This window comes from Phodopus roborovskii, unplaced genomic scaffold, assembly GCF_943737965.1.
Source record: "Phodopus roborovskii unplaced genomic scaffold, PHOROB, whole genome shotgun sequence".
Classification (NCBI taxonomy): Eukaryota; Metazoa; Chordata; class Mammalia; order Rodentia; family Cricetidae; genus Phodopus; species Phodopus roborovskii.
In genome coordinates, this window is record NW_026126598.1 from 10,097,126 (window position 1) to 10,123,290 (window position 26,165).

Genomic DNA, 26,165 nt, shown 5'->3' on the forward strand with positions numbered 1-26,165 from the left:
TGGTTTTGTTTGAAACTGGGTCTGACACTATAGTGTAGTGTGACTTTGAACATAAGGAAATCTTCCCAGTTTTTCAACTGTTGGAATTTCAGGTGTGTGGTGTCACACTACCCCTCTACCCTACCTTTTTGTTTTATTTTCTCATATAGTGTCTCACATTGCAGTCCAAGCTGACCTCAGCCTCTAGAGTGCTTGGATTATAGGTATGAACAACCATGTAAGGCTACCACTTAATTAATTCTGCATGAGAGAAATGAGGTATAGAGGCTTGAGTAGGCAGAAGAGGTGAGTGTAGTAGTGGGGAAGGGAATGGACTGTAAGTGTGGGGCCAGCTAGGGTCTCTTGGTGTGCCAGCAATGGATTTGTTGTACTTTCTGTTCTAACCATGTTCATGATGAACATGTACAGCCTGAGACAGAGCAAGCTGGGATTTTCCAAGTAAATACAGAATATGAAGGAAATTATAGGTTTATAAGAAATGGATTGTAAGATTGCCTAGAATTAAGATGAAGACGGATGGAAGCCAGTCATGGTGGTCCATGCCCTGAATCCCATCTACTCCTCAGGCTTGCTTAGGAGCATGGTTTTTGAGTGCAGAGTCTTGAGGCCATCTTGGGCACTATAATGAGGTCCTATCTTTTTATTTATTTTTGAGGTATTTGTTTTGTTTTTTCAGGCAGGGTCTCACTGTGTAGTCCTAGCTGAACTGAAACTTGGGAATCCTTATGCTTCTCTATCCTGAGTGCTGGGATCATAGGTGTGAGCCACCATGCCTGGCTCTGACACTCCATTTCTAAAAAAAAAAAAAAAAAAAAAAAAAAAAGCCAACAGGTTAGGATGTTGAAAATGAGATAAAATTAATGGATTCAAAGTCTTGTGAGATTGGAGGATTATGGACAAGGGTGCCCAGAGAGAATGAATGGGAGCATTGAAACATTATAAGCAATTAGGACTGGCAATAGAACTCAGTAGGTAGATACTCGTGGCCAAGGCTGACCATCTGAATCCAACTCCTTTGTATTTCCCTCTGACCTCCACACTGTGGCATATGCATACCACTCCTAGTACACAGCATGAATAATGAAATGTAATGAAAGCATTTTAAAGAACTGTATAAAATAAATGAGAAATTATAGTGTTTGTAGTGCATGTATTCATAGAAGTGAGTTTTCTTAGATAGTATATTCTACATAAAGCACAAACTATTGAAGCTGAAGCATAAAATTAAAGAGTGAATATCTAACTTTATTTCAAGAACAGGACGACTACTCCATCTAACCCCTCATTTTCAGGGATGGAATACAGGCTTTGACATGTTAGGCCAGTAAACTACATTGAGGTACACCCCCTGCTCTTCACTGGAGGATTCTAGACGGTGTTCTATCACTGAGTCACACTCCCAACCCCTCACTGGGGGATTCTAGGCAGGTGAACCATACTCCTAGGTTGAAAGTAGTATTTTTGTTTTTTAATTCTCTTATATATTACATCTCAACTTCAGCCCCCGCCCTCCCCTCAGTACTTCTTAAAGTATAAAGATGCTGCTGTTTTCTGAATCATTTTATTTCCAAATATGGGCCTAATGGATAGACTTTGGAAATTCTATGCATAGTTTTTATGTGTTGTTGCTGGAGAAAGTGTTCAAAAATTTCAGTAAAATATATGAGAACCACTAATGCATATGTAAACATAGAGCTAGCTGTGTAACGCCTCTAATGTCAAAGGATGATGAACATTTGTTGTAGAGCTGAAGGTGAACCCCAAATTCTCACATAAACTAGAAAGTATCCTATCACCGAACTGTACAGCTCCACAATGCACATTTTGAGTTGTGGGGATATTGAGAAAGAGTCAAATGTGAGTCAACTGACCTTGTAGTAGTGTTTAGCAAAGATAGATCTGGAACTTCTGATTCTCTTGTTTCCACTGCCTAAGTTTTGAGATTACAGATATGCTTCTACCACATCAGCAGAATGTAGTTTCGTTTTGAGACCCGGTCTCACTATGTTGTTGCCCTGGATGTGTAGCTTTTCTTGTATAGTGGAGAAGAGCACCGTTACAGTGCTTAAATATTGCTTGCTACACTTAGTTTTTAAAAGTAATTTTGCTCCTATTCTTAAATTTTAGTACATGACTCTAAACCCCTCTACCAAGAGGAGGAACACTGGATCTCCAGACAGGAAACCCTCAAAGAAACCTAAAAGAGACAATCCTTCTCTGAGTTCCCCACTCAACCCTAAGCTGTGGTGCCATGTGCACTTGGAGAAGTCGTTAAATGGCCCACCACTCAAAGTGAAGAATTCAAAGAATTCCAAGTCCCCAGAAGAGCATCTGGAAGAGGTGATGAAAATTATGTCCCCCAACAAGCTACACAGCTTCCACATTCCTAAGAAAGGCCCATCCACCAAGAAGCCAGGGAAGCACAGTGACAAACCTTTGAAGGCCAGGGGCAGAAGCAAAGGCATCCTGAATGGACAGAAGTCCACAGGCAGTTCCAAATCACCCAACAAGTGTGTGAAGACTCCCAAGACCAAAATGAAGCAGATGACTTTGTTAGATATGGCCAAAGGGACTCAGAAGATGACTCGAGCCCCCCGGAGTTCTGGGGGTGTGCAAAGGTCCTCTGGAAAACCTCATAAACATCTGCCTCCTGCCGCCCTGCACCTGATTGCCTATTACAAAGAAAATAAAGACAAAGAGGACAAGAAGAGTGCCCTCTCCTGCGTTATCTCCAAAACAGCACGTATCCTCTCCAATGAAGATAGAGCTCGTCTTCCAGAAGAGCTGCGAACTCTCGTGCAGAAACGCTATGAGCTCCTGGAACATAAAAAGAGGTGGGCCTCTATGTCTGAAGAGCAACGGAAAGAATATTTGAAAAAGAAACGACAGGAGCTAAAGGAGAGGTTGCGTGAAAAAGCCAAAGAACGGAGAGAGAAAGAAATGCTAGAGAAGTTAGAAAAGCAGAAGCGATATGAGGACCAGGAGTTAAGTGGCAGAAACCTCCCAGCATTCAGGCTGGTAGATACCCCTGAAGGGCTCCCGAATACCCTCTTTGGGGATGTGGCTCTGGTGGTAGAGTTCCTGAGCTGTTACTCTGGGTTGCTGTTGCCTGATGCTCAGTACCCCATCACTGCTGTGTCCCTAATGGAAGCTTTGAGTGCAGATAAAGGTGGTTTTTTATACTTGAACAGAGTGCTGGTCATTCTGCTACAGACCTTACTTCAGGATGAAATTGCGGAAGACTATGGTGAACTGGGGATGAAGCTGTCGGAAATCCCCCTCACTCTGCATTCTGTCTCAGAGCTGGTCCGGCTCTGCTTGCGCAGGTGTGATATTCAGGAGGACAGTGAGGGCTCAGAAACAGATGACAATAAAGATTCCTCATCTTTTGAGGACAATGAGGTACAAGATGAGTTCCTAGAGAAGCTCGAGACCTCAGAATTCTTTGAGCTGACCTCAGAGGAGAAGCTACGGATATTGACAGCTCTGTGCCACCGGATCCTTATGACGTACTCTGTGCAAGACCACATGGAAACAAGACAGCAAATGTCTGCAGAGTTGTGGAAGGAGCGGCTTGCTGTGCTGAAGGAGGAAAATGATAAGAAGAGAGCCGAGAAACAAAAGCGGAAAGAGATGGAAGCCAGAAATAAAGAAAATGGCAAAGAGGAGAATGGGCTCGCCAAAATGGACAGGAAAAAAGAGATTGTGAAGATTGAGCACCAAGTTGAAATGGAAGCAGATGACATGATTAGTGCTGTTAAGAGCAGAAGGCTGCTTAGTATGCAAGCCAAGAGGAAGCGGGAGATCCAGGAGAGAGAGACTAAAGGTAAAACTGTCCTGAGAGGTTCGGGAAAGCCCTTTTGTGGGTAGGGGAAGAACAAAGAAAATACTAGAATAATGGTAGAGTATCTGTCTTAACTATTAACTTGTTCTGTGTGGAGTAACCTAGCACTCCCTAAGATGTTTTTGTTTTCTCATAATTCTGAGATAATCTCTTATTATTAGCTCAGACTTTCCTGAAACTTACTATGTTGCCTTAGTTCGACCTTACATTTATCCTTCTGCCTCATCATCCAAAGTGTTAGGATTATAGGCAAGAGCCTCCATGCTTAGCTGAATGTCTTTGTGCACTTGCATATGATTTTGTGTGTGTGTGTGTGTGTGCGCGCGCGCATGCCTATGCGCACTTGAGCGAGTGATGGTTCAGCATTTAAGAGCACTGGATATTCTTCCAGAGGACCTTTGTTCGATATATCAGTAGTGTTTATGGCAAGTTGGCCTTGAACTCAAAGAAATCCCTCCACCCTGGGATTGCATATGTGCATAAGAGCCTTTTTCTGAGAGGTTCATCGGTGCTGTAGTGTGTAAAACAGTACATTACTTGGAAAAAGCCAGGACATAAAAGATAATCTTAGAAGGAACCTTGAAAGTCATTCTTTGTTCTGAGCCTCTGACAACTACTGATCTTCTGGATTTATGTATTCTGTGCATTGCATTTAAATAGTCTCATATGGGCCAATAAAATAACTCAGTGCCAATTGCTGCCACAACTAGCAACCTGAGTTTGATCCTGGGACCCACATAGTAGAAAGAACTTATTCCCAGAAGTTGTCCTCTGACCTTCACACACAGAGGATAAATATTTAAAAAAAAAAAAAAAAAAAAAAATTTTTTTTTTTTTTTTTAAAACAGAACATATGGGGCTAGAGAAAATTGTTCAGTGGCTAAGAGAGTGTACTGCTCTTTGAGAACATACCAGTGTTGTCACCAGCCCCCACATCAGGGAACACAAACTGCCTGGAATTCTAGCTCCAGGATATCTCCATTTTCTGCCCTCCTTGGATAATTGCATGCATGTGTATATAACGTCACACAGACACAAGTATACACATAGAAGAAAAATAAACCTTTGAAAATAATAAAGTCAGCTAGACATTGGTGGTGCACACCTTTATTACCAGTAATTGGGAGGCAAAGGCAGGTGGATCTCTGAGTTCAAGGCCAGACAGGTTTACAAAATGAGTTCCAGGACAGGCTCCAAAGCAATATAGAGAAACCCTGCCTTGAAAAACCAAAATAAACAAACAAATAAATAAATCATATAATCCACAGCCTTTAATGTTGTATTTCTTTTATTTGGAATGGTTTCAAGAACAAGGTATTTGTTCACTGTTGACCAGTGAGTGAACAGTTAGGTTGCCTGCATCATTTGGCTGTTCCTAGTGATGCCATTGTAAGCATCTTTGCAAAAAATTTGTCTAGATATAGTGCCTTGAGGTACATGCCTAGGAATTACTGAGTTCTGTAACCATGCTTAGCCATTGGAGGTGTTCCAGCCATTTACAAATCATCTGTACTTTTGTACATTGCTATCACCTGGATGAGGGTTCTGATTTTTTCATGTCTTCACCAGCTGTTTTTAACATTTACTTTTGTACTTATCTTCTGTAACTGCTGTAATTATACAGTTACCCAGTCTAGAAAAGCCACAAATTTTATACTTGATTGTATTTTTGTGGTTCCAGAGATTAAACTGAGGGTTTTCAGTGTGCTAGGCAAGCACTCTACCACTAACCACCAGCCCCAGCTTTTCTATGTTGTTTAGTTTTTTGAGGCAGTATCTCACTGTGTTCCTTTGGCTTGCCTGGAACTCAGACATCTTCTAGGCTCTGCCTCCCAAATGCTGGGATTAAATGCATGTGCTACCATACTGAGCTAATTAAATCAATATATATTAAATTTTAAATAAATAGATTTTTACTTCATTAAAAAAAAAAATCTATTACAAGACTGCTTTTGGATCTGATTGCCTTTCCTTCTCTCACAGCACCCTTTCAGGGAACTTAGGAGGCCGAAGGAAACCACAGACAACCAGAACCCATAACATTCTCCACTATAGAATCAAGACCTCAGAACAAGACATGTCCTTCCTACTGTAAATTCAGCATTGAGGGAAATATCAACCTCCCTGTAGCTGGTCTATTCCTAATCTGATCGATGTGTCTGTTGGCTCACTATTTGTGGAGTAAAGAAACCATCATAAAGAAGCTCGAGATACAAAAAAAAAAAAAAAAAAAAAAAAAATCTATTGCCAGATGCATTTTCTATATTCTCCCCATATTGTAGATATGATCATCAGAGAGGGTCTAATGTAAGCATTGTGACATTGTAAAATAGCATTCTTTTCAACATTACAGTAGTAGAATTTGACAGGGAAAAACTTAAAAGGCTAGATTGAACTTTTTTTTTATTGTTTTGGTTTATTTATTCTTGGTTTTTTTCAGGACAGGGTTTCTCTATCTGGGAACTTGCTTTGTTGACCTCGAACCCATAGAGATCTACCTGCCTTTGCCTCCCAAGTGCTCAGATTAAAGGCGTCCATCACCACTGCCTGGACAATGAACTGTTTTTATTGAGCAAAATTCTACATGTCAGTCAAGTTGGAGGCCTACCTGGGCTACATGGGAATCTGTCTTAACTCTCTCAACCCCATGATTTTTTTCCCCCCATATGTGAAGTAATAACATTAGTTCTTGCATTACTATTTACTATATGTTTATAAGGGTTTTGTCATTATGTGTTTATGTGTACCATATGTCTGCCTGGTGCCCCTAGAACTTGAGTTACTAATGGTTGTGAGCTGCCGTGTGGGTGTGCTGAGAAGTAAACCAACATCTTCTGGAAGGGCAGGAAGTTCTCCCAACCTCTGAATCTTTTCTTCAGCCCCAAGTAATAAAGTTTGTTTCTGTGAGTTTCAGGCCAGCCTGGACTACTTATTGAGTTCCAGAATAGCCAGAGCTACACAGAGAAACCCTGCCTGGAGAAACCAAATGGGGAGACAGGGGTGTGTGGGAAACAGGCACAGTAGCACACACATTTAATTTCCACACTCAGTGTAAGATCTCCATGAGTTCAGATCCTGTCTGAAAAATGGAAAGAAGCATTAGCTTTCTGATTAACCAATTGTTAGTTGGGACAATATTATGTGTATAGTTTGGATCTGAGTGCTAGGCAAATACTACCACTGAACCACACTCCCAGTTTTATAATAATTATTGCCTCCCTTTCCCTGTCCACCCCCACCAACCCCATCCCTACCCCCAGTTTTTCAAGACAGGATTTCTCTGTATTACTTTGGAGCCTGTCATGGATTTGCTCTCTAGACCAGGGTGCTGGTATTAAAAGGCATACACACCCAACGCCCCAAGTGTCTTTCCTGTTTTGACTTTTTTTCTTATTCTGTCAGTCACATTAAGGCAATGGGGTATGGAGGCATACATCTTTAATCCCAGCACTGGGGAAACAAAGACAGGCAGACCTCTGAGTTGCCAACCTGCTCCATATGTAAGTTTCAGGTCCGCTAGAGCTATATATCTATAAATAATTAAGTAAAATAAAGACATACATATTGAAGACAGACTGCTGTCAGGTTCTTCTTGACCAAAATATTTCTTGAGGAGGGGGACATGGGTTTGGGACAGGGTTTCTCTATGTAGCCCTGGCTGTCCTGGAACTCCCTCTATAGACCAGGATAGTCTTGAGTTCACAGAGATCACTTGCCTCCACTGGGATTAAAGGCGTGTGCCACCACATCCAGCTTGACTGAAACATTTTAATTCATCGTGGTCTGGTTAGAGATCCTGTGGCAGTGAGGGGTTTGGCGTTATGAAGATGTAATGACTATAGGGGTCATAGATGAGAGTCCCACCTTAGATGGCAAAGGGAGAAAGGAAGGTCCTGTAAACATGTACTTCTTTCAAATACTTTCTTTGTTTTTTAATTGTTACCAGTGAGATTGGAACGGGAAGCTGAAGAGGAACGAATGCGGAAGCACAAGGCAGCTGCTGAGAAGGCTTTCCAGGAAGGGATTGCCAAGGCAAAACTTGTCCTCCGCAGGACGCCTATTGGTACAGACCGCAACCATAACAGGTAAGTTTCTTGACTTAATTTCTGAGTCTTGTGGGTGGTTATAGTTTTACTTAGGAAGCTAGCTAGGGTGCTAGAGATGAACTGTTTTGTTCAGTTTTCCACTTCTGTGTTAGGCATGGTTGCTTCTTGTTCCTTTATTGACTATTATTGGTGCCAGTTGCTAGCTTTTCAAAGTTAGGTAAGAAAATCTCCCAGGCTCATTGGTAGCTTGTGGCAGAGTTCTTGCATAAACCTTGGGTTCCAGTGCTGTGGAAGGAAAAAAAAAGTCTGCTCTAGTCTTTGAAGGTACCATAGATAGGAAATTTAAATAACAGACAGATGAACTGTGATCCAAATAGTTCTTTTAAAATGGTTCAATATTTTGGGGCTGCAGAGATAGTTAAGTGATTTAGATCACTTATTGCTCTTGTAGAGGACCTGGGTTTGGATCTCAGTACACGCATTGTGACTCACAGCCTTTTTTCTGGTTTTTTTTTTTTTTTTTTGAGACAGGGTTTCTCTGTCTATCTTTGGAACCTCTCCTGGCACTCACACTGTAAACCAGGCTGGCCTCGAACTCAGGGAGATTTTTGGGGATTAAAGGTGTATGCCACCACTACCTGGTTCACAGCCATTTGTAACTCTAGTTCCAGGAGATCTGACACTCTCTGATCTCAGTGTGGCACCAGTCACATATAGGTGAAGGCAAAACAGCTGACACACATAAATCATTTTTAAAGTATTTTAAACTCATGCATTGTGTCAAATCTAAAGGTACGGAATAAACGTTACAGAAATGGCACAGGCATTAGATGAGTTCCAGATGCCAAGGCATCTTTGTTATCTTTCTTTCTTTACAACTTCTGTGAGTCAGATTGTGAGAAGCCACTGTCAGCTGTCATTGGTGCTCCTCCTCCTTGTTAGCCGACTACTCCAGCAGTAAAGTGACTCACCTTCTCCCTACCCACTGTCTTACCACTTATCATGGATGTTATTAATTAAGTTCTGCTTGTGCTTTGTAGATACTGGCTCTTCTCAAATGAAGTCCCAGGGTTATTCATTGAAAAGGGCTGGGTACATAACAGCATTGATTACCGGTTCAAACATCACCGAAAAGAGCACAACAATTCACCTGACGAGGATTACTGTCCCCGCAGTAAGTATATCTGATTCAGAGGCTGGTGTTGAGTATGGTGTCAGCCTGTCACAGGTGGGAGGTGTTTATGTGCAGAATGCATTGAGTAAGTCTGGAGTGTGGAGCAGCACAAAGCACTGGAGTGCTGGTTTTCCTTTGAGTGTTAGACTTCCTGGGAGCTGGGGCTATTCCTAAGCTCAAGAAACAGTGCTGCACGTTGCTATCTTGGAAAAAGATTAAATTTGAAATACTGTTTCTGTGGAATGTATTTTGACCTTCCTCTTTTGTAAAAGTGAAACCTTTTTGTTTGAAGCAGTGTCTTGCTCTATAGTTCCGCCTTCTGGCCTCAGCCTCTTGAGTACCAGGATTGCAGATGTGTACCTTCTCCCAGGCTCTGAGATGTCTTAAGTAGGGACTGCCTATAGTTTTAACTCAATCATGCCAGACTGAGGACTGACTGCCTTTACTCTGTCACCTGTCCCAGGTGCTTGCTTTCTTTATTACCATCCCAGCTTTTGACTCAGCTTGAAGATCAGTGTGTAGACAGGAAAGAACCATCAGAGAAGAGCTGATGCATGTGGATATAGATTTTACAGACATAATGTTCAGATTTTGTACCTAAGAAATGTTTATAAAGGTGTCAAGCCTAGAATTGATGTAGGAGGCTCAGGAAACAGTTACTTACCCTCATTTTCTGCTTGTAAAATTAATTTTGAAACATGTATTGTGCAAAGCAAATTTTGGTTGCTGAGGATTTGACAGCAAAAAAGACCAAGTTCTGAATGTCACTTCACTATAGTTCTAGTAAAGAGGAAATAAGCAATATTTAATTTTAAGTCAGTGGCTGCTTAGGTAATCTCAGCACTTAGGACCCTGAGGCAAGAGGGTTGTGAATTTGAGCCCAGGGTGGTCTTCATAGTGACAGCCTGTCTCAAAATCTTGTGTGTGGGCACAGAAGGTTGACCAGGACTGAGGAACAAAAGACACACAGTTCCTTGGAAGACTGAAACAGAAGTATAGCTTGAACCTAGGAGGTGAACAGGACAATCACCCAGTGGGAGACCACCACCTGATTGTGAATTCATATAATCAGGAAGGTTTTGAAGTCTTTTAAGAAAGATTTTATAAGTATGCCAGGTAGTAGTGACCCATACCTTAAATTCTAGCATTGGGGAGGCAGAGACAGGTGAATCTGTGAGTTTGAGGCCAGCCTGGTCTACAGATAAAGTTCAAGGACAGCCAGGGCCACATAGGGAAATCCTGTCTCTAAAAAATATAAAACAACAACAAAAGACTTTATGAGTGTGTATGTTTTGCTTGCATGTATGTACAAGGTGGTACTGTGTGCATTTAGTTCTGGTGGAAATCAGAAGAGGATATCAGATTCTCTGGAACTAGAGTTATAGATATGTTAGCTGACTTGTCAGTTCTGGAAATTAAACCATGGTCCTATAGAAAAGTAGCCAATGAGTGCTCCTGGCCCCAGAGTCCCGCCTTTGTACTTTTTAAATGTAGTCTAGGACAACCTTGAAATCTTGGTTCTCTTGCCTCTACCTCTCAATTTTCTGGGGTTGTAGGCATGCAATGTCTTGTCTGATTTTTGGTTGTGAGTCTAGCTCTTAACGGCTGAGCCATCTTTCCAGCCCCTTGCCTGATTTTTATTCCCTTTTTGAAATAAAAATACATGGTTTCAAAGTGGACATGTGTTTGTTTGTTTATTTGTTTATGTCTGTGTGTATTTGTGCACCATATATGCAAGGCCTGGTATCCTCTGAGGCCCAGGCACTTGTGAGGAACCCTGTCTTTAATAAATAAGTAAATAGATGATTTAGAAGCGTTATGCTGGACAGATGGTTCAGTGATTAAGAGCACTGGCTCTTCTTCCAGAGGACCCTGGTTCAATTCCCAGCACCCACATGGCTTCTTCCAACTGTCTGCAACTCCAAATCTGATAACCTTTACACCAGTGCTCATAAAATAAAGTAAAATAAATTTTAAAGAGGGTCACTGATAATATTTTTCATCTGAATGCTGGTTATGAGGTATATTGATAAATGTGACTATAATCTTCTGGATAGATATAGTCTTTCTTAAGTGTGCATATGTGTTAAAGGTATTCAAAAGAAAAGAAACTTTTTCTTATCAGAAGATGCTTGAGTTAGGTGATTTCTTTGTAGTTAGAAAACTTCCTATGGGCTTTAATAGAAAGTTTGGGAGCATCTCCACTTCTGCCCACAAGATGTCAGTAGCCATGTATAAATGTCTCCAAACCCAGCACTTGTAGTCTGGCAGGCAGCTCCCATCATGGTTAAGAACCATTGAATTATGATAACCTAATGAAGCTTGCTTCTCAACTGTTGTGTTTCTCTAAGAAGTTGTTTTTATTTTAAAATAGCATTTGATTTTAGAGACACTCTTAATAGAAACTTAATACTCACAGACTTATTAATAAGAAAACTAATTTCTTTATACAGCTAAAAAACATGAAGGCCTTTTCATGGTAAATTTTTATTTATTTTTTGGTTTTCAAGACAGAGTTTCTTTGTGTATCCCTGACTGTTCTGGAACTCTCTCTGTAGACCAGTCTGCCCTTGAACTCACAGAGATCCACTTGCTTCTGTCTCCCAAGTGCTGGGATTAAAGGTGTGTGTCACCACTGCTGGCCTGTAAATTACTTTAATTGTAGATTTTATCACCTTGTAGAAATTTCTGGTTTTGGTGTCGTTTTACAAATATGTGAGGAACTCTGTGAGGCAGTCAAACTAGAGAACAGTTGACTATGAAGTCAGAATCTTCAGATTTGGAAGTGATTCCAACAGAGTGTGGGGATGTTTGATACAAGTGTATTTCAAAAACTTATGGAGAGCATTCTAGTGGGTTTTTTCTATATTACATTTATATTTATATGTGTGAGTTAATATAGAGCTAAAAGGACACCTTGTAGGAGTAGGTTTTCTTTACCTTGTTGGTCTTGGGAATTGTACTCAGGATTGCAGGTCTGGTGGCAGGCACCTTTACCTGCTCGGCCATATCTTTGGCCTCTAGTGGATTTTTCAGTTTATCTTAATTTAATTAATGACTTTTTTTTTTGAGACTGGGTCTCAATATATAAGCTAGAAGTTGCTGGCCTGGAGCTCATAGAGATCTCCCTGCTTCTGCCTTCCAAGTGCTGGAATTAAAGGCTGAGCCACCACATCCTACAAAAGGAGTGATTTCTTTATTTGCTTTGATACAAATTATTTAATCATTTCCATCCATTCATTCATATATATGTGTGTGTGTGTGTGTGTGTGTGTGTATGTATGTAGTCTCTATGTAATTCAAGCTATCTTGGAACTCTCTTGAGTGCTGGAATTTAAAGGCATGTGCCCCGCTGCCCTGAAAGATCAGTTTGCTTAAGGTTTAAACTGTGCAGTTATTCAACTGTAGAAAATAAATATAGATGCTCTTGACTTATGACAGTTGTGTCTGATGATCCCATTAAAACTTTAATGTACTATGTATTGAGAATGTATATAATATACCTACCCTACCAGATGTGCAATATAGCTCCATAGCTGCTACGTGCAGTGTAGAGTACCAGCTGTTTATCATGACAGAGGCATGGCTGCCTAGCATTGTGAAAGTACAAGACTACTGTGCTGAAATGCCTGTCCCAGAAAAAAAAAAACAACAAAACTTGGGAATGCAGTTTCCAGTAGGAACTGGGTGTCACTATATCTACAAAACAAAAGAGTTAGAGACCATGCTTAATTTTTAAAACATTTGTTTTTTTTTTTTTTAAACAGGCAGATACTTTCTTGAGATTTAGAATTTCATTTTCACTCTTTGCATCTTATATAATGATCTTACATAACTTGAATACTCATGAATCTAGGAATAGGAATATTTTAGATCTTAAATTTTATTAATTAAAATTCAACAGTTTAGTAATTATTAACATGTTCTGTGATTGATACACAACATCTGTATATTGGGTTGGGTTGGGCATGGAGTCTGTTTAGATTTTGTTTTGTTTTTTAGGTGCTTTATTTATTTATTTATTTATTTATTTATATTGGTATTTTGCCTGCATATATGTCTGTGTAAGGGTGTATGATCTCCTAAAACAAGAGTTAGACAGCTGTAAGGTGCCATGTGGGTGCTTGGAATTGAATCCATGTCCTCTGGAAGAATAGTAGCCAGTGCTCTTAGCTGCTGAGCTATCTCTCCAGCCCCTCTGCTTAGGTTATTTAATGTGGAGTTGGATCTTAATGTATTAAACTTAATATTTGTGTTTTCCTTAGGTAAGAAAGCAAACTTAGGCAAAAATGCAAGTGTGAATGCACATCATGGATCAGCACTAGAAGCTGCTGTGGAGACCACGGTGCCCAAGCAAGGACAGAACCTTTGGTAACAGGAAGACCCATTGACTTGCTCATTTGTATTCCTTTCCAAAAGTGTTTAAAACAGTGACATTAAGGATATTTGTGTTGCTTGGTTTTTGTATATCAAAGCTTTCTGTTAGGTAGCTCATAAACTGTGATGAATGGTGGTACATTCCTGTAATCCCAGCACTCAGATGGAAGCAGGAAGATCAGGAGTTTAAGGCCAGCCTGGCCAACCTGTCTCATAAGAAACATCAAAAATTCTCACTGTTTTAAATCCAGTTGTGATAGCCAGCTATTATCTTTTGGTAACCAGCTGTTTTTCTCAAAGTTTAGAATGTGATTCTCTGCTTGTTCTTGTTTTGTTTCTATTGCTGAGATTAAACATCGTGACCTAAAACAGTTTGGGGAGGAAGAGGCTTATTTTAGCTTATAGGTTCCTTTTATAATATAATTTTGTATATTATGAGCCAGGTTCTTGAGACACAGAGTCTCACACTGTAACTCAAGCCAGCCTGGAACTCACTCTAACCCAGGCTGACTTTGAACTTACTCTGATTTTACTGAGGTAGCAGGAGTCCCAAGTGCTAGGATTATAAGCATGCACCACCAAGTCTGCTGTGCAATACATCTCTTTGGTTTTTCAAGACAGGATTTCTCTATGTAGCCTTAGCTGTCCTGGAACTAGCTCTTATAGATGAGGCTGGCCTCGAGCTCATAGAGATCCACCTGCCTCTGCTTCCCAAGTGCTGGGATTAAAGGCGTGTGCTGCCACTGACAAACTGCAATATATCTTATGTAACATTGCCACATGCTCCTGTTTCAGGTCAGAAATATGAAGTATTTTGAATTTGGTAATTATGCTTTGCAAACCATGTAAAAGTAAAATTAAGACACATAAGTCATTAAGTACATTTTTACTCATAAAAAGTTTTTAAATAGCTATCTCTGTATATATATAATTCTTTAGACTACTTTTTAGTATATAAAATAGGTTTGGTACAATCATGTATCTTAGCTGCTTTAATTTGAGGTTTAAATTTTTCTTTTAAGTTGTATGGACAGGTGTTTTGTTGATTTTATAAAGTCTGTCTCTTAGCCTAGTGGTGGTGATGCACGCCTTAATCCCAGCATGCAAGGGCAGAGGCAGGTGGATCTCTGAGTTAGAGGCTAGCTTGGTCTACTGAGCAGATTCCAGGACACCCAGGGCTACAAAGAGAAGCCTTATCTCACAAAAAAACAAACAAAGGTCTGTATTGAGCTGGAGACCTTGGCTCCTCCCATAAACTACAATAAAGTTAACATTAGGCCCATGGGAATAGTAAATTAGGTGTTCTCATAGTAGATTTAGACTGAAAACAATCTTTCACTCACTGTCAGCTTGAGACTTCGTACATTTTGATTTTAATTGCTTTTACAACTTGTAAGGTTTATTTTGCTTTTGCAGGTTCCTATGTGATAGTCAGAAAGAACTGGATGAGTTGCTAAATTGCCTTCATCCTCAGGGAATAAGAGAAAGTCAACTTAAAGAGAGATTGGAGAAAAGGTAAGGGATTCCTCTTGTTGCTCACATTTTCTCAGTGTAAATATCAATATCTGAGCGGTTTTGAAATAGGTTCCCTATGTAGACCAGACTGGCCTCAAACTCTAGATACCTGCCTCCCTAGTGCTGGAACTGAACGTGTATATCATGATGTCCAGTAGCAAGATGTTTTTTGGTTTGGGCTTGTTTACATGTTTTCTCTTTCGAGTTTTTTTTTTTCTGAGACTAGTGAATGAATGTTTTGTGTGCATGTATGTATGTATGTACCCTGTGTGCAGTGTCATAGAAAGCCAGAAGAGGGTGGGGGTGGGGAATCTCCTGGGATTGGAGTTTCAGATGGTTGTTAGCCATCATGTAGATGTTTAGCAATCAAAACTTGGGTCCTCTGGAAGAGCAGCCAGTGTTGTTAATTGCTGAACCATTTCTTCAGCTTCAGCTTGCATGAAACAGGGTCTTAAGTAAAGCCCAGAGTGGCCTTGAACTCATTATATAGCCAAGAAAGCATCTAACCTCTATGTGATGGTGTAGGTCTCAAGGAGCTCTTGGTTAGAGCTGTGTACACATAGCTAGTTTTTTGTTGATATCTATTGAAGTTATAAAAATAAGTCTGTAATATTGATGTTGATATAACTTGTAATCTTTTTGAACATCGTGTTTACTTGTAAAAATACACATTTAGTTCATACATGATCCAGGGGAATGTAATTGGTCTTTGACTAGTGTGTGCCTTGCATCAAGCTGTGAGCCATTTTAGTTAAGTAGTATTGCAAAAATGTATTCCTATCTAAATTAGTATTCAAAACTGATCTGTGAATATTCTTGATAGATCAAAGGTACCATAAATGTCTATCAGTTATCAACAGACAGATAAAACGTGACTTGTCCAAACAGCATATTACTTACTTAAAGTGGGGTAAAAGCTGGAGAAACGATTGCACAGAATACATACAGACAAAAGACCAATAAACATTAAAAAAAAAACAGTAAAGCACTAGCTTATGCTGCCACCTGGGTGTTAAAACATTGTGATAACCAAAGGAAGCCAAACGTGAAAGGCTTCATATCCTATGATTCTGTTTCTGTGAAGCATCAACAGCCAGTATAGGATAACACAGAAACTGAGAGGCAGTTATTAGCTGCCAGGGGATGCAGAAGTACCTCTAAAAGTTTTTCCTCATCTCAACTCCTGTAGATACCAAGAAATTACTCACTCCATTTATCTGGCTCGGAAGCCAAATTTGGGTTTAAAATCTTGTGACGGCAACCAGGAGCTCTTGAACTTCCTGCGGAGTGATCTTATTGAAGTGGCAACAAGGCTACAGAAAGGAGGACTTGGTTACATGGAGGGAACGTCAGAGTTTGAAGCCCGGGTAAGAGAGCAAGAAATACCCATAAAAGCTGCTACTCTAGAAGCTCAGCTTGGAGACTTTTCAGAGCTGCTGTCTTACTTGCTAAAATAAAGCTTAGATCATGTTTATGTTTGGGTTTGTTTTGCACAGTATATGTGGGAGCAAAAATTTATGTATAAAATTTTTTGGTCATCTCTTTTGTTTGCTAAGTATTTACTGAGAAATGGATCAAAACCAATTCTTTCTCTTGCTGACATTGGGTTAATGTTCTTTCTTGCTTGCTCTTTCACTTTAGACAGGGTTTACTGTGTGGCCCTGGCAAGAACTCATTATGTAAGATCACGCTGGCCTCAAACACAGTAATCTCTTGACTCTGCTTCTTCCCAAGTGCTGAGAATAGTGGACACTACTGTGCCTGACTCTTTATCATTTGCCTTATGTACCTGATAAGATAGTAGTGCACAGTGGTTAAGAATACAATTTTGCGAGCCAAACGAGTAGCTCAGTGATTAAGAGCACATACTGCTCTTGTAGAGCACCCACCATTCAGTTTCCAGCATCCATGTCAGGCAGTTCACAGCCACATATACCGTTAGCTCTAGCAGACCAGATACCTCTGGCTCCTTTGGGCATTGCTTTCTTGTGCACATACTCCAAGGAGAAACATATATATAATTAAAAATAAATCTTTATATAAAAAAATGTAAGCTAAGCATGGAATCCCAGGACTTGGGAGATAGAGGCAAGCACATCTTTATGATTTGGAGGCTAGCTTGGTCAAACAGTGAGTTTTAAGCCAGCCAAGATTATTTATTGAGACCTGTATCCAAAAAAAAAAAATTTTTTTTTAGTTTTAATTTATCCTTTTCTTTTGGGACCATGTGTTACTATGTAGCGTAGGCTGGTCAGGAACTTGGTATGTCGACCAGCCTGTCCTCCAGCTTAAGAGATCTGCCTCCCAAGTGCTAGGATTAAAGATTTGTACCACTTGTGCACATATGTTCTTGTCTTGGAAGCCTGGAGATGCTGGATCCCACTGGAGCTGCAGTAACTGGTGATTGTGAACCTCCTGACATAGGTTCTGGGATCCGGTTTTCTGCAAGAACAGTACACACTGTTAAGTGCTGAGCCATTTCTGCAGCTTCAGATTTAGTGATTTAGTGGCTGCCTCTTTATCCATAAAATAAACAAAGGTTGATGGAGATAGAACAATGTCAAGCTCAATGCCTGACTTCAGCCAGAAAGTAATGAAGGCTTGAGCCTTCTCAAAACTGTCTTTGCTTTCTTTGCCTGTATTTTATTTCTGGCTTTAGTTTTGTGGTACTGATATTTAAACCCACAGACTCACACATGCTAGGCACACCATTTATGCCTTAGCCCTCTAGTTTGCTCTCAATGTAGTGTGTAATGATTGCTGAGTGGAAGGATTCCTTGGATGGAATTTCAGTGTTCTGGATCTTCTCACTGGGGAAGTGGAGGTAGTCAGGTACTGTTGGGTGCATATTCCTTCACCTAAGCCATGCAGGTAATTCATGTTAGGGAGTAGAGACTTCTTTTCTTTTTGTCCTCCTCTCATGCTCATTTTTAAATACTTTCCTGTAGGTCATATCCTTAGAGAAACTGAAGGACTTTGGTGAATGCGTCATTGCCCTTCAGGCCAGTGTCATAAAGAAATTTCTGCAAGGATTCATGGCTCCCAAACAGAAGAAAAGGAAAGTCCAAAGTGAAGACTCCACAAAGTCTGAGGAAGTGGATGAAGAGAAAAAAATGGCTGAGGAAGCAAAGGTATTAAGTTATTGAATCTGAGCTTTGGATCCTTGCTTTAGGGGACTTATTTGAGTGTAGAAATGAGAAGTAAGTAGGGAGGCAATTACAGTAGTAGGACAAACTATTTGAGTTACCTATTTATGGTCCAATCACAGCATGATGAAAATATAGTAAGGTAGAAAGTACACTGAACATGTCCTATGACAGGCACATCATCACTTAGCATTATGGTAAGCTGTGAAGCCGCAGTTCTTTTCCACGGCCCACCAGAGAGGACTGCTTGTGTGGTCATTTCATCATTAGCTCAGAAGAGATGGAAGTTTACATAGGGTTTCTACTAAACAGAGGACCCTTCCATGCCTTCTCAAGACATGTGGTGTGGTGGCAAAGGCCTCCTTTAATCCTAGTTCTCAGGAAAAAAAGGAATTCAAGCCATCATGCATCCGGGTCTTCTGTGCTAATGGGAAGGAGTGGTGCCTCAGCAGATTTGTGAGGGTGCCAAGGTGGTCAGAGCATCCCAGCAGAAGGCAGGAGAGATAGATTCTGAAGTTTATTTAGGTTACCTAAAAATGAAATTTGTCTCTCTGTCACGGGCAAATCTAGATTTCTTTTGTTTTTGTTTTAGACAGTGCTGGCCTAGAACTCTTTTTGTTTGTTTGTTTTTTGTTGTTTTTGTTTTGTTTTTTAAGGCAGGGTTTCTCTGTGTAGCAGCTCTGACTGCCCTGGAACTGCTTTGTAGACAAGGCCGGCCTGGTCTACAAAGAGATACACCTTCCTATGCTGGGATTAAAGGCATTTGCCACCACTGCCCAGCAGACCTAGAACTCTTTATGTAAACAAGACTGGCCTTAAACTCACAGAGATTCTACCTGCCTCTGCCTCACCTCCTAAGTGCTGTGATGAAAAGTGTGTGCTGTCATGCCTGGTCTTTGCTTTTATTTATTTAATTTTTTTCCCCTTCTTTTCTTTCTTTTTAAATCCATGATCTTATATAGCCTCAGCTCCCAAGTGGTGAGATTACAAGCAAGCATCACCACAGCCAGGTAGTTCAATAATAAATCTACTCGCAGGCCTACAGAGCTGGCAAGACAGTTAAGAGCATTGGCTGTTCTTCCAGGGGATCTGGATTCTGTTTCCAGCACATGGCAGCTTCACCTCTCTTTAACTTCAGTTCTAGAGAATCCAACAAGTCCTCTTATATGTACATATGTAATTGCAAGCAAAAATGTTCAAGAAATTCTAGTGCTCTTTCAAAAACACCTCTAGAGTTTGTAAACAATTGTTTCTCATTTTTCTTAGGCTACAGGTTGTACAGGATTCAGGGAAGATCATTTGGGATAAGGGACTGATTTACTTCACAGTGATACCTCCCGCCTGTCATCATCATCATCATCATCATCATCATCATTATTATTATTATTATTATTATTATTATTATTATTATTATTATTATTTTAACTGAAACAATCCTTCCAAGTTGCTTTTAATGGCTTTTAGCATCCAAACAACCTAGGAGATCTCTAAGATAGCTTCTGCCTCAGGCTCCCAAGTGCTGAGGTTACAGACCTGAGCCACCAGACCTGACTTAAATTTTTTTTTTTTATTGTTTTAGTTGTATAAATTTTGGAGTAGTGTGATAATTCAGTCTATGCACAGTGTGTATAGTAATCAAATCAGAGCAGCTAGCATTCCCTCTCTTTAAACACTCCAAGTTCATTGTACATATTTGTGAGGCACTGTTTTGTTAATGCTACATGGGTTTTGTTTTTAACTCAACTTTTTTGTTTTATTCTGTGTGTGTCTCTGTGTGCATTTGTGTGCCACAGCTATTATATGGAAGTCAGAGAACAACTTACAGGAGTCAGTTCTTTGATCATGGAGGCCTTGGGGGTAGAATTCTGATTGTTGGGCTTGGTGGCAATCAACTTTACCCCATGAGCCATGTTGCTCTTTGACCCAGCTTTGTGTAGGCTTTTATTGGTAGACTCTTGGAAAGAGCCTCAACTTTCCTTGCTATTTATTTTTCCTGTGGCATATTCTTTTCCCTGAGGACCAACAGGTAATTAAGTCCCATAAGGTCCCTTTATGAGTGTAGGCAGTGTAGAAATGGAGAATTTCTTAGAAAATCAAGCTGCCTGCTGAGTGGCTCTGCTATATTCTGCACTAGCCACAGCTCAAATTTTTCCACTGTCCTCTGCTTTAAAAGTTTCCACCTAGCAAGGGCAAGGGATTCCTTGGCTAGTATGAGGCTGGTATATGAGTTTATGTTAGTCTCTCGTCTGTGCTACAGTTGCTTTAGTTCTGCAAGATTGATTCTCGGGTCATTTTTGTAGTAATAAATGATCTGGGGTGTGTATTTTTTTTTTTAATTTTAAACAATTTTGTTCTTTTTCACTTATACTTATATGTATATGCTTGCCTGTCTGTATTTGTACCATGTGCATTCAGTGCTCTCAGAAACCAGAAGGCGTCAGCTCCCCTGGAGCTAGAGTTCTAGGCAATTGTCAGCTACCTGATGTGGGTGCTGGGGACTGAACTGGAGTCCTCTTCAAGAGCGGCAAGTACTCTGAGCCAACTCTCCATCCAGTCCTAATCTGGTATCTAATACCTATTTTGTTTCTAAATTGAGAAAGATGGTGTATACTTTAAGAAAATTCTGGATGTTATTGTGTATTCTTTCTTGCCTTAGTCTCTTTTGAGACTAGGTCTTGTCATATAGCCCAGGCTGGCTTAAAACTTATAATTCTTCTGGCTGGGTAGTGGTGCCACACGCCTTCAATCCCAGCACCCAGGAGGCAGAGGCAGGTGGATCTCTGAGTTCAAGGCCATCCTGGTCCACAGAGCTAGTTCCAGGACAGGCTCCAAAGCAATACTGACAAACCCTGTCTCGGAAAAATCAGGCCAGGTTGGGGGGGGGGGGGGGGGCGACGACTCATAATTCTTCTGTCTCAGCCTATTAGGTGTTGGGATATAACAGATGTGTATGTCACTGTGCCCAGCTTTGTTTGACTCTCATTTTTCTTGCATATGTTCTGATAACCCTATTGTCTTTTAATTTTTATTTTTCTATTTCAATTTTATTTGTATGAGACAAGGTTTCCCTCCAGCTCAGGCTTACTTTGAACTCTTTGTGACCTTCCTGCCTCAGCCTCCTAAGCACTAAAGTTACAGATCTGAGCCACTGAGGGAATCTCTGCAGCCACCACAGTCAGTAGAGTAAAGCTCCAAGGGAGGCAAGAAGATCGTTCAGTTCCTCACAACTAAGTAGCCAGTGTTTATTTTAGGCATATTTAAGCACAATAGTTGACCAAAATTTTTCTGGTGATAATTAACTCAATCCCATATGTATAATAAAGTACAAAGTAAAATAAGTAGAGACTGGAGGTGACTACATAAAGTTGGGTTCTGTAGATTGACTGAGAGGCAAACTTAGGATAAGGGTCTAGGGAAGGGTCTGGTGTGGTCTCCAGCCACACAGATAATTCAGTGTCACCAGACTAGAAAGCATGTCTGCTTTCAGCCTTCTAGGAGGGTAACACATACGTATCCCTTCCTTTGAAGCAAAAAAGCTTATCTGTGAGCACAAGGACCTCCATGTCTCCTGCAAGATACCAGACCTGGCTTAAATTTTCTTTATTATTTTAGTTGTATAAATTTATAGTGTATAATATCATAAGTATGTGCACATAGTTTTGTGGATAGTGATCAAATCAGAGTAGCTAGCATTTTCCCTCTTTAAACACATGTTGGTTTGTTGTTGTTATTGTTGTTTTAATGCATGAGTAGGTTACCTGCATGCATATATATATGTGTGTGTACCACATATGTTTTTGGGGCCCACAGAGGTGAGAGAGGATGTTAAATCCCCTGAACTAGAGGTAAAAGTTGGTGTGAACCACCATGTGGTTCTATGAACTAAACCCAGGTCCTCTGCAAGAGCAGCAAGTGCTCTTAACCACCTTGCCATATCTAGCCCCATTTAAACACTAAAAGCTCATTAATACCTAATAAACTGTGCAAATTTATGAGGTACTGTGTAATATTTAAAAGTGAACTCACAGCTGGGCAGTGGTGGTACACACCTTTAATCCCAGCAATTAGAAGGCAGAGGCAGACTAATTTCTATGACTTTGAGGAAAGCCAGTGTTATACACAGAGAAATCCTATCTCAAAAAAACAAAACAAAAAAGTATATACTCGTTCACGAATTTGCTTGTCTTTCTGATATGAGGACCTCATAGATATTTCGTGAAACAGTTCTGTGATGGTGGGCAAAGTTTTCCATATTGAATGGTGTTTTGTGAAAGACTGTGTGGCCTTCCATCCCTTCCAAGTCAGGATAGCTGTCTTTGTGGTGATGGAAATTGGTTGGTGGTATGATTTGACATGTAAGCTCCTTCCTAAATACTATCCATTTCCTAACCTGAGGCCCACTGTAAGCATTCCAAGGTGGGGGACTTCTAGCAAAGTAAGGTGCCTTCTGATCCATCTCAGAGTTTTGTAGGCCATACATTGATGCATATGCTGGTGTTTATTCCTACTCCTAAATGATATCGCATTCTTACATGATTTCACTGGAAGAGACCTGTTGCTTCTCATCCCCACTCCATATTTAATATTGGTGTGATCTTTGCCAAGTTTTTTTTTTTTTTTTAATACTTTGTAGTGTTGGGCTGGCTCATTGCTTTGAGGTCATAGTCGTAATGGTAGGCTGTTTCACTTGCTGCTTAGGTTGCCTCTGCTTTGGAAAAATGGAAGACAGCAATCCGTGAAGCACAGACCTTTTCCAGAATGCACGTACTACTTGGGATGCTTGATGCTTGTATCAAGTGGGATATGTCTGCAGAAAACGCTAGATGCAAAGTTTGTCGAAAAAAAGGTATATATTGAGGAGAGTTGCTCAACTGAGTGTTTGGGACTAACCTTTCCATTCTCAAAATCTTTCCTCCGAAGTAATGTTTGGTGCACAATTTCACCCCTCCTTGTTTATGCACATTTGAAGTGTAGTAGGGCAGATTTTCCCTTCACAATCTTGCTGGTGAGTCAGCGTGTGTTCGCATCTGCGGTCTATTCCTGGAGCAGCTGCTGTTTCAGTCTTGAGAGTTTCTACAGGAGCAAATTAGTTGATCTAAATTTATAGTCTTTTAGATATCTTGCGAATTCGCCACATGTGAAGTGAGGTAGGTTCTTCCAGCAGGGGGCAGTCTTTGCACATTGCACACAGACTGCATCCTTTAGCCCTGAATGCAGAGCATTTGGAAATGTTTTATGTCCACATGACTTACTTCCTCTCCTTGGCTAATGCTACCTTATGAACTAACTTACTGCTCAGGTTCCAAAGTGAAGCACTATGTAGATAAACTCAGTTGTAAAACTGACCTAAGATGAAAGTTGGCAAATGGAATTAATCATGAAGTTTATATAGCATACTTTCAAATGTGAAGAAACCAGATCACTCAGGATCCATGCCAAACAGTCTCCAGCCATTGCTAAATTATTGCCACCTTTTAGTTAAAACACACACACATGCAATTTAACAGTTTTATTTTATTTGTTTACTTATTTTGGGTTAGAGTTTTATTGTATACTTCCGGCTGTCCTGGAACTCAAAAATATCCATGTGCTTCTGCCTCTTGAGAGCCCTGCTACCTCTTAGAAAATAATAATTGATCCTGCGCTGGTAATTGGTAATTCTGAGGAGATAAGTTAGGAACTCTCCCCAAATTGCCCTATTGTCAGAAAACAAATGCATTAAAAAAAAAAAAAAAAAAAAAAAAAGTAGGCCAGAAACTTAAGTCAGTTGGTAAAAAGTTTGCACGTAAGCCTGAGGACCATAGTTTCATTGGTGCACCCATATACATGTTGATTGGGCATGGTGCACACCTGTCCTGGCTCTTGGGAGATAGAGACAAGGGTTTTCACAGAACTGCTGTCCAGTTCTGGATTCAAGTAAAAAGCTGCCTCAGTATATAAGGTTAAATGAGATATCTAACGTCAGCCTCCAGGCTCCACATGCGTGCACATAGCAAAGAGGCAGCTGAATTGGATGGTGTGTACCTGTAATCCCATCATTTAGGAACCAGTCAGGAGGCCCTTTATAATTTCCAGGCCAGGGTGGGCTACACAGTGAAACCTGTCTTGAAAGAATGAAAAAGGAGCTGAAGAGATGGCTCAACCCTCACAAATGCTGCTTTTCAGGAGGAGTCAGGGACTTCAGGCGAGTCATTGGGACTCCAGCTTCAGGGGCCCAACCAATGTGCTGTCCTGGTTTCACAGGCTCTCGAACACACATGGCCTACGCTCCTACAGACATACATGGACATAAATAAAAATAAAGCTTTACAAAGAAAAGAGAGAAGCGGTGTGCTGCAGTGTTTGTTGTGCTGCCAATAGTGCTATGTGGCCTCTGTCTTTGCAGGTGAGGACGACAAGCTGATCCTGTGTGATGAGTGTAATAAAGCCTTCCACCTGTTTTGTCTGAGGCCGGCCCTCTATGAAGTACCAGATGGTGAGTGGCAGTGTCCAGCTTGCCAGCCTCCTACTGCCAGGCGAAATTCCCGTGGCAGGTGAGAATTTTTTTCTTTCAAAAATAAGTAGAGCGCTGGGGAGATAGCTCACTTGGTAGAATGCTCATTTAACTTGCACAAGCCCTGGCTTTGATCCCTACTGCTACTACATAAGTCAAGCATGGTGGCACATGCCTGTAATCCCAAACACTAGGAAAGTGGAAACAGGAGGATCAGGAATTCTGGGTCATCTTGGGCTACAAAGCAAGTTCAAGGCCATTCCATAATATATGAGACCATCAAGTAAGTTGATAGTAAGATAGCTTCAGTTACTCAAACTGAGTTTTTCCAAGGAGCTTGACGCTTATTAGGGTACAAAGCTTGGTCATTTGTGGTACAGAAGCAGGAGCTTAGCTGTTGTTATCTCACTTTGGTTTGGGGTGGTGTGTGTGTGTGTGTGCGTGTGCGTGTGCGTGTGTGCACACGTGCATTTTAGTTTTACTTTTTTATATATGAGTATTTTGCCTGCATGTATGTAAATAAATAATGTGTGTGTCTGTTATCCGTGGAGGTCAGAAGAGTGCATTGGCTCCCCTGAAACTAGAGTTGTGATAGTTGTAGGCTACCATGTGGGTGATGGGAAATGAGCATGGGTCCTATAAGAGCAACAAGTGCTCTTATCTACTCAGCCATTTACCATCTCCTGCTGTTTCCTCCTTGCTTACATCATAGCTGCTTCTACAGGTAGTCACTGCTGATGATCTGCAGCAAATCAGTGCTTTCCAAATACATGGTTAGTTTCCTTTCCCTGGGATCTATTTGGACATGAATTTCCCTCCCTTTATTAATTATCCAAATATTATCAGCCTAGTGTTACTTAGCCATCTTTGAATCAGTCTCTTGCACATCATTCTCTATGGCTCCCTACTGTTCTTCCCACCTATCTCTCAGTTTGGCTTCTAAGGTGACTTTCAGCTCCTGTCCTCCCTACCGTCTGTGACCTCTCACTGGTAGAGATCAGAACGGTATGCAGAAAACAAAACTGTTCTAAAACTAAGTTCAGACTCCTCAACCTTACTTTTGAGGCTCTTGACTCATTAGATTTTTGAGGCCCTGTTCTCCTGTTTGTATGCTTGTTACAGACTGCATTGTTCTTGCTGTCCCTGGGGCTTCCCAGCATCTAACACCCTCTGTACAGCACTGTCCACTGGGTAAACTGCCTGTGGCCAAGCTGAAATTGCTTTGCTTCTTTGAGAATTCCTTATACCCTTAGAATGGACGGCTCCTCTTGAGCAGCCCAGCTTTCAGTCCTCAAAGCAGTGTGGTGCCCTGCAAGGAGAGGTGCTGCTTTGTTCTGGGCCAGACCAGCACCTTTGAAGGCACCTGATGTTTACCCAGTTGCTGCTGTTGCTTTCTACATTGACATTTGAAGTTGTGAAAGGGCATTTTTACAGCCACTAGGTTATCCTTCCTATAAAAGGCAGAGCTGATCTTAGCCATGCTTCAACAGCCTTGCTGGTTAGTTCTCCCTCTCCCTCCGTCCACCCCCCCCTCCACCTTCTCACCCCCCCCCCCCCACCAAGAGTAGGG

At 40.8% G+C, this 26,165-nt stretch overlaps 1 protein-coding gene across 1 annotated transcript in view; it reads left to right on the forward strand.

Moving 5' to 3' along the window:
• Nucleotides 1-26,165, forward strand: part of Baz1b (bromodomain adjacent to zinc finger domain 1B) — a 61,314-nt gene that overhangs the window by 28,807 nt on the left and 6,342 nt on the right. Inside the window, exons 7-15 of the mRNA XM_051205025.1 lie at nt 2,128-3,826; nt 7,791-7,929; nt 8,931-9,064; nt 13,330-13,435; nt 14,858-14,956; nt 16,146-16,323; nt 17,905-18,087; nt 22,801-22,948; nt 24,488-24,635. Coding sequence (XP_051060982.1) covers nt 2,128-3,826; nt 7,791-7,929; nt 8,931-9,064; nt 13,330-13,435; nt 14,858-14,956; nt 16,146-16,323; nt 17,905-18,087; nt 22,801-22,948; nt 24,488-24,635 — 2,834 coding nt within the window. The remainder of the gene's footprint in view (nt 1-2,127; nt 3,827-7,790; nt 7,930-8,930; nt 9,065-13,329; nt 13,436-14,857; nt 14,957-16,145; nt 16,324-17,904; nt 18,088-22,800; nt 22,949-24,487; nt 24,636-26,165) is intronic.